The sequence below is a fragment of the Pinus tabuliformis genome, chromosome 7 (assembly GCF_031772625.1).
Source record: "Pinus tabuliformis cultivar Carrire ecotype Pingquan chromosome 7, CPIR1, whole genome shotgun sequence".
Taxonomy (NCBI): Eukaryota; Viridiplantae; Streptophyta; class Pinopsida; order Pinales; family Pinaceae; genus Pinus; species Pinus tabuliformis.
Window position 1 is genome coordinate 1281331889 of NC_142293.1, and position 8504 is coordinate 1281340392.

The 8504-nt window shown below is 30.5% G+C and overlaps 1 protein-coding gene across 1 annotated transcript; it reads right to left on the reverse strand.

Moving 5' to 3' along the window:
• Positions 1-663: 663 nt before the first annotated feature.
• On the reverse strand, positions 664-2718 carry LOC149252181 (cytochrome P450 750A1-like). Its single transcript, XM_089456617.1, has 2 exons — positions 1642-2718; positions 664-1565 (listed from the first exon to the last, which is right to left on the reverse strand). Exons 1-2 carry the CDS (start codon positions 2599-2601, stop codon positions 942-944), a joined length of 1584 nt encoding a protein of 527 aa, XP_089312743.1. The 5' UTR covers positions 2602-2718; the 3' UTR covers positions 664-941.
• Positions 2719-8504: the final 5786 nt, after the last annotated feature.

Here is an 8504-nt window from a genome sequence, read left to right on the forward strand (position 1 = left end):
TTAGTCCTTCCCTATGCAAGAGTTAACATTATGTTAATTGACATGCGAAATTTACCATTGTCCATTTTACTAAACAATTTGTAATTCGGTTGTGACGTCTATTTAGTTGTATATGCACACATTGTAAATATGATTTAAATAAATTCTACCAAAATTACAACTTCATAACTCAATTACAAGATTTTTTGTAAGAAATTATAAATTGTAAAACTTTATCATATAAATATGAATATAATTGTGTTTTGTAAAATAAGTTCAATTTAACTTACATATATGAAATATATATTAGTCTATTTCATATTATACTAATTTCAGATTATAAATATTATATAGTATGCTTTATATTAATCTATTCCTCACTTTAAAAAAAAATAATGTACAAGATTAATGTTTAAAATTAATCCAAAACACTTTTCTACTTATACTACCAAAAACATTTTATCAAACTGAAATAAAGAAATTAAAAATCTGAAAAGCCTATTTCAAATAAGATTATGTGAATTATAATATTTATAATAATCCTATAAAATTTAAAAAACAACTCTTAGAGAAATTGCCATAGTGCAAAATTATTATTGCTAATAAAAAGAATTGCCAAATTGAAATTGAACAAAGGATGCAGATCTCTTATGAGAAAGTGACTTTCTCATAAGACTACACAACTTTCTCATAAGACTACACAACAACACTTGTATTCACTTAAAAGACGAAACGATTACATCTATAAGAGTATATTTTGATTGAGCTGATTCTTGGAATACAAGAATTGACAACCAACGAAGTCTAATTAAGACGAACGATTTTAACCAGACATAGCAGTTTTAACTGCACATAACTGATTAGGAGAATATTCTAGAGATTTCTCCATTATTGAAACAGAAAAACCACGACCAACTAAGAAAAACGAAGAAAAGGCATCGTCGCTTGTATCCTCCCAGGTATTACATTGGAAAGCTGCTGCTCAACTTTGGAAAAGCAGAGAGAGGCACTTTCCTTGGAATGGTCAATCCACATGCTTCCCTCATATCCAACTGGGACGGATCACCGTCCACTCTCCAATCAAAAGTGTGTAACAACTGAGCCAATGCAAGCTGAACCGTAGGAATAGCCATCGATGCCCCTGGGCATCCTCTCCTTCCTGCGCCGAATGGTATCATATTGAAATTTGATGGATCTGTGACATTGACATGTTCGTCTTCCATGAATCTCTCAGGCTTGAATTCAGAAGCATCTGCCCCCCACACCTTAGGATCCCTTCCTATAGCCCACACATTCACCATCAACATTGTTTTCTTAGGGATAAAGTATCCTCCTACTGTCACAGACTCTGCAGATTCATGAGGAATCGCTAAGGGCGCCGCTGGGTATAGTCGCAGAGTCTCTTTCACCACACAGTGGAGGTATTTCATGTTTGCTAGATCGGACTCCTTTACTTTCCAGTGTTGGCCAACGACCGATTCGATTTCCTCTTTTAATTTCTTCATTGCACGGGGATGTCTGAGCAGCTCGCTCATTGCCCATTCTAACGCAATTGATATTCTATCCAAGCCAGCGCCGAACAAGTCCTGCACAAATACAAATCCAATTAGTGCAAAAAGAATGATGAATGACAGAAGTTTAAGAATGAGGGTCGAGGCATACAAGCACAACAGCCTTGATGGTTTCCCGTGTAATTTTGGTGTCCGCCTCAGCCATGTGGAGCAGCACATCCACGAAGTCTTGATCATTAGGCTCTGCGTCTACGGCCTCTTTCTGCAGATGATTAACGGTAACATGGTCGTCTATTATTTTCTCCGCAAATTCATCGAATGTTTTATGAATTTTCTTCATGCGGCGCTTGATACCTTGCAAATCAAGCCAATCCAAATACGGAATGAAGTCTCCAATGTTGAATTCTCCCACCGTAGCTGTCAACTCTGCCATCAGCGCTTTAAACCCTTTGAAATCGCCACCCAAATCATCGTCAGAAAATTTCCTCCCCGCCAGTATTCGCCAAACAATATTGGAGGTGAGAGTAGAGATGGCCTTGCTCACATTCACGCCCATTCTTCCCTTCTCACTCTCCTCCCATATTGAATGGATCATCGCAGACACCTCTTCCTCTCGCACGCGCTTGAAGGACTCGATTCTTTTGGCAGTCAGGAGTTCTAACACGCATATTTTTCTCATTTGCCTCCAGTGATCTCCATACGGTGCGAACACCACATCTTTAGAGTTGGAAAACATTAATCTCCCAGCGGCTGTTGGAGGTCGGCTGGCAAAAATCAGGTCATGAGTTTTGAGAAACTCTTTGGCCGTCTCAGAAGAAGAAACGACGACGGCAGGGACAGAGCCTAAGCGCAGAAAGAGAATGGGACCATATTTGTCAGCAAGGCCTCTAAGAGAACGGTGAGCGGGCAGTACTAATTGGTGGAGATTTCCAATGATGGGCCATGCATAGGGTCCTGGTGGCAGCGTGGCACTAGTTCTTCTCTTGCGCAAAAACCATATCATGAAGAAAGACCAGAGTAGACACAGAACAATTGCTGCGGGAGGCCCCCCATCAGCGACTGTGAATGTTGCAGGGAAAGCTAGAGACTGACGCAAATTATGGAAAGCCATAACGCACACACCCTTCCTAATCACTAAGCACTGAACTCTATGTTTGGAAAGGGAGAAGGCCTACAGCTATTTATAGCACTCAATGTCGGAGTCACATAAGCTCAAGTTCAACCTGAAGTTTAGCCTTCATTCGTCATCACTTTATAAAATTAAAATTATGGAAAGGGTAATTTGATACGCTGGTTTGCCTCTCCGAAAATTCCAAAACAAGGAAAGCACGTAGGACTCATTTCAAAGAATTTCTTGTCCTCATTTAAAATTCTTTTGACCAAATAAGATTTAACACTGTTTTAATATATTTTTCTTTCTTCTTAATAATTATTCCACCAGAAAATCAATTTTATATCTTTCAATAAGATAAGATCGTTTATTTTTCATAAGATCAGATAAAAAAACGTCTAATTTCATTGCAAGTCCGTCACCGCGCATACTTTTAATAGGATAAGATCGAACTTTTATCTTATTTAATTGTAATAATTTCATTGCCACGCTAGCCTGTCTCCACGTATATTTTTATAAGATAAGATCAATTTTTTATCTTGTTTAATTGTGTTAATTTCATAGGAACACTAACAGTTTTCCACGTATACTTTTAATAAGATGAGATCGAATTTTTATCTTTTGTGAGAATCTCATTGTAACCCTAGCCCGTATCCACGTAGATTTTTGATAAGATAAGATCACATTTTTATCTTATCACTGAATGTGGGTCCAAACCTACTTAAAATGAAAATATATATGCTAAAAATTATTGGACCTTTAGTTGATGATGAAGAATTTAATTAACCTCCACTCAGATCATATTAATATGGACTTTTTGACTTTAAACGATTATTTGAAATTTTTCAAATTTATTTTCATGATCAAAGAGAAAAGAAAGAAATATTTTTAAATGAAAATTTTCAATTTTATTTTTATGATTAAAAGGAAATGAGAGAAGTGTTTTTAAATCACTATAGTTTTGTTATTTTAATAAGTTAAAAATGTTTGTGGCAGAGATTTTGGAAATTAGAATGGATATGAATAAAAGATGAACAATCTAATAGAAAGTATTTTTCATCTTCAATTTTCTTGGAGCTTAAATCGAAATTACAGCAAATTTTGAAAAATGATTATAAATAACAATAAATACAATATTTTTTATTATACATATGTTTTTTGATTTATTTATCTTTTATATAGCAAATTTTGAAAAATTATTATAAATAACAACAAATACAATACTTTTTAATATATATATGTTTTTTGATATATTTATCTTTTATATATTATTGAAATGTTATATTTCTATTATATCAATCTTCTAGCTTATTAAGTCTCAATTAATCTATTTCGATAAATCTCATTGATCTAAGTGGATTTTAATTGTCTTTATCATTCCAAAATAATAAATAATAGAAAATAAGAGTTATTATTCCTTTATTCTACTTTTGCCCAAATAAAATTTATTGTTACTTTAATATTTTTTTTTCTTAGTAATAGTTTTTTTAGTCTTAATAAATTTTCCACGGCATAATAATATAAAATAAGATGGTTGTTTTTCCGAATTTTAATTGTGTTGACCTCTAATTTCATTAGCAGGTCTCCAAATATATATATATAGATGATGATTAATGTTCACTAAGATCAGTATAGTTTATAATACCACAAAAAGCTAAAATATTAATTGATCATCTTTATTGTTTTATTCATATCATAGAAAAGAAGGGAAATACCCATTCCTAAATCATCATAGTTTTACTGTCTTAAAGAGTCAAGAAGGTTGGTAGTGTGGCAAAGATATTAAAAATTATAATGGATGTGAGTAAGAGCTTTGCAATCCAAGAGAAAGCCCTTTTTATCTTCAACCTTCATAGTATCCCCAAGGTGACATACTCTTTAGTTCAATGGGTTCTTGGGAATTCAGCTAGGATGAACTTGACTTTTCAGCTCATGAGAATTGTTTCTTATTTTCACAATGTTCATTTGCTTCTTAACACTGGTCAAGATAGAAAGATAATTATGGTTATCACCACCTTATAATACATTAGCTTCACTTTTCCTTCTAGCTCCCTATCATCCCACAACATATCCTTAAATTTGGAAGTAACAACATTTTCAATAGTATCCTTATTCTCCAAGGTGATCTCCTCCTTTCCTTTACTCCCAATGGTCTAACCAAACCTAAACACCGCTGCACTTAAATCTGAATCAATTTTGAGAAATTGTTGTATATATATATATATATATATATATAGATAAAATAAATGATACCAAAATTTAACAATGAAATGTTAAATTTAGATATATAAATAGATAGACTTTTTATATATAAATGTTTCTTTTATATATTTAACTTTTTTATTTTATTGAAACATTACAATTGTATTATAATTATTTATAGATATATAAATTTGTATAATTTAAGTATGTGTGATATAAAAAAAAGTAACACTCAAACAATATTAAATAATAATAAAAAAGTCAATAAAATGTAAAAACTAAAATATTTTTTTAATTTACATTTTTTTTTACATATTTAATTTTTATATTTTATTGAAATATTATTTTATTTTAACCGTTTATATATCTATAGCTTTTTAATTTAGATATATCTATTTTATATAGTTAACATTCTTATTTTACTAGAATACTACACCTTCATTATAACTACTTATATATATATAATATATATATATTTTGTTGTAATTTGGGTTGATGAGGAAGAAGATGATTAACATCCACTCTGATCATATATTAATAATGTATCTTTTTTTTAAATAAGAGATTAGTTGATATTTTTTGTTACTTTATTTTTATGATCGAAAAGGACGTGAGAGAAGCTTTACAAAATCACTATAACTTTTTTAACTTAACAAACAGTGAGAAAACTTTCCAAAATCATTATAGTTTTTTTAACTTAACAAGCTATGAGAGAAACTTTCCAAAATCACTATAGATTTTTTAACTCAACAAGCAAAGAATGTTAGCATTGTGGTAAATATTTTCAAAATTAGAACATGTGAGTAAGATTTGGGAAATCCAATAAAAAGTGTTTTTCATGGTCAACCCACTTGCCTAGTGGAAGTTGGGGGCTTTACCTAAAGTTAGATGCAAATTTTTAGGAATTCTTGTAATTTTTTATTATATATATTGTGAATATATACTAAAAAATAATAAATGACAAAAAATAAAATATTTGTTTATATATATGTGTATGCGTTTTTCTATATATTTATCTTTTATATATTATTCAAATATTATATTTCTATAATGCTAACTTTCTTGACTTGTTCACTAAACAAAACTATAATGTTTTACAAATGCTTATTTCTCTCTTCTTTCATCATAAAAATAAAATATTAAAAAGTCTCAATGGCATCTTTCTTTCTTAAAGTCCCATAGATCTCATTGGTCTCGATGGACGACATCATAAGTATCATCATTCAAAAATAATAAATAATAACAAAACTTGAAATATTTTTTATAAACCTATTTTGCTTTAATATATCTAATTTTAGAAACATTGTAGGTATTTTGATTATAATTGTTTATAAATAAATATATTTATATAATTTATACATAATGTAAAGAAAAATTTAACATGCATATATATTAAATTTGAGAATAAAATATAAAAATTAAAATATTTTTTAATTTACATATATATATTTTTAATATATCTAAGTTTTATATTTTATTAAAATATTAGACTTTTGTGTTAGTTATATAGAGAAAGATTCAAAAATAATAAACGATATAATTTACATATGTTTCCTTTAGATATATCTCTACTAAAATATTACAATTATATTAAAATTATTTATACTATAAATATATAACTTTAACTTTATATATATATGATCAACAACTTAATCTAAAATTGATTATATATATATATATATATATATATATATTTAATTTTTTTATTTTTGGAAATATTACACTTCTATTATTTTTATTATAATTGTTTATAAATATAAAAAAAATTATAATTTCAATGTTTAAAAAAAAAAAAAAAACATATCAAAATTGTAAAGATAAAGATAAACAAATAGAAACGAAAAATATTATTAAAAAAATGTTAATTTTTTATGTAAATTAGCATCACTATTTCCTGTATCCTCGAAAGCTATTGGCATGTCTCATTGTCATGTTTGACAATAATAATCATTAAATGTTAAGTTACTTTTGCGAAGATACTAGGAATACTGTTATTAATTTAGATAGAACAAGATTAATTTTAATAACGTTTTTCATTTCTATTTATTTATCTTTATTATCATAATTTTGATATCTTATTTTTTTTATACCATACAAATTTAAATTATATAAAGTGAAATATTGATAAACAACTATAATAGAAATAATAAAAGTATAATATTTCAATAAAGCATAAAAATTATGTTAATATATTAAAAAATATTTCAAATTTTAAATTTTATTGTCATTTTTTATTTTGCCATATATATTGGTGTGTGAGACAATTTTTTATTTATATCACATATACTTCAATTATATATAAATTTATATATTTATACACTTCAATTATATATAAATTTATATATTTATACACTTCAATTACATATAAATTTATATATTTATAAAGAGTTATAATAAAAGTGTAATAATTTATTTTTTCGGTCAAAAGGGAAGAATTATGTTATTAAGAGTGAAAACTATAGTACAGAAATAGACTGCACGACCCCCTGGATTCACTTGAGAGAGAGATAAGATCAGGGAGTGCCGAAGATTACAAAATATATAACTATACAATCATTATTTCTGATGGGCTTATCAACCTTACATAGTAAAAAGATGGCAAAAAAGACAAATAACCTGAGATAATCATGTCACGTAGGGTGGTGAGGAGGAAGTCTAGGAGGAACAACTAGGAATGCATCTTTATCATGTATATGAAACTCAATGTGCTCTACTCAGGCCTCAAAATCAGACCGATGGTCATCGAGGCATCTTTGGTTCTAGCAAATTCTCTTGAGCGTCTCTAGAGTCTCGTTGAGGTAGAATTGAAATCCGTTCATGTAGGCGACCAATTCATTCCAATATTCATAACGATGATCCCTCATGATGTCCACATTGGCCCGGACGCCTCTCAATTAATTAGAAATTGTCTCTAGCGAGCTCGAAACTCCACTCTCCCTAGTGAACGCTCGCGGGCATGAGTGAACTCACCCGCCCATTTACCACTACCCACATCCTCTGAAGCTGAGCTCGATTCACTAACTTGAAACCCAATATGGCCATGATTCCCACCTCCACGACAGGGATGCTTGTGCTCACATGAAATGGTTGTGAGAACCCAAAGACCACTTAGCAGGATGACCAAACATGACACTATCATCAAGGAGGAATTAACCACCTGCACATGGCTGAGAAAACATGAGCACTTCCACAATTTCCACTCTATGGATTCAAAATTTTGTCCAAGCCATACCTCCCAACAAGTTTGCATGACTAGCACTTCTCCAAAGCCCTTGAACAACATTATTTGTCTAGTTTTATGAAACGATATCCCGAAGTGTTAGCAGTATTGATTAGCCCAAAATCATACAATAGCACACCCAACAACTTACCCAATATCACAACATACATAGCGAGAAAATGATTAACAAAGGAGTGGAGGGCTACCCCATGACTAGTTACACCCTCACCTTGGTTGAATTTGTGGGGGGGACTCAACAGAAGAAGGAGCCACCTCAAACCATGACTACTTTTAAGATAATTTTCTTCAGTATGAGGGAGATTCCATAGACTAGGACACACCCTCCATATGATAAGCGACAATGACTTCTTGCTAGCCACCACCAAAATGAGTAGCTTAGAGAAAGATCAGAGCCAAATACATTTGGTTTCCTATAGACCGTCACATACCCACAAGCTTGGAGCATTCCTCCTTCGGTGAC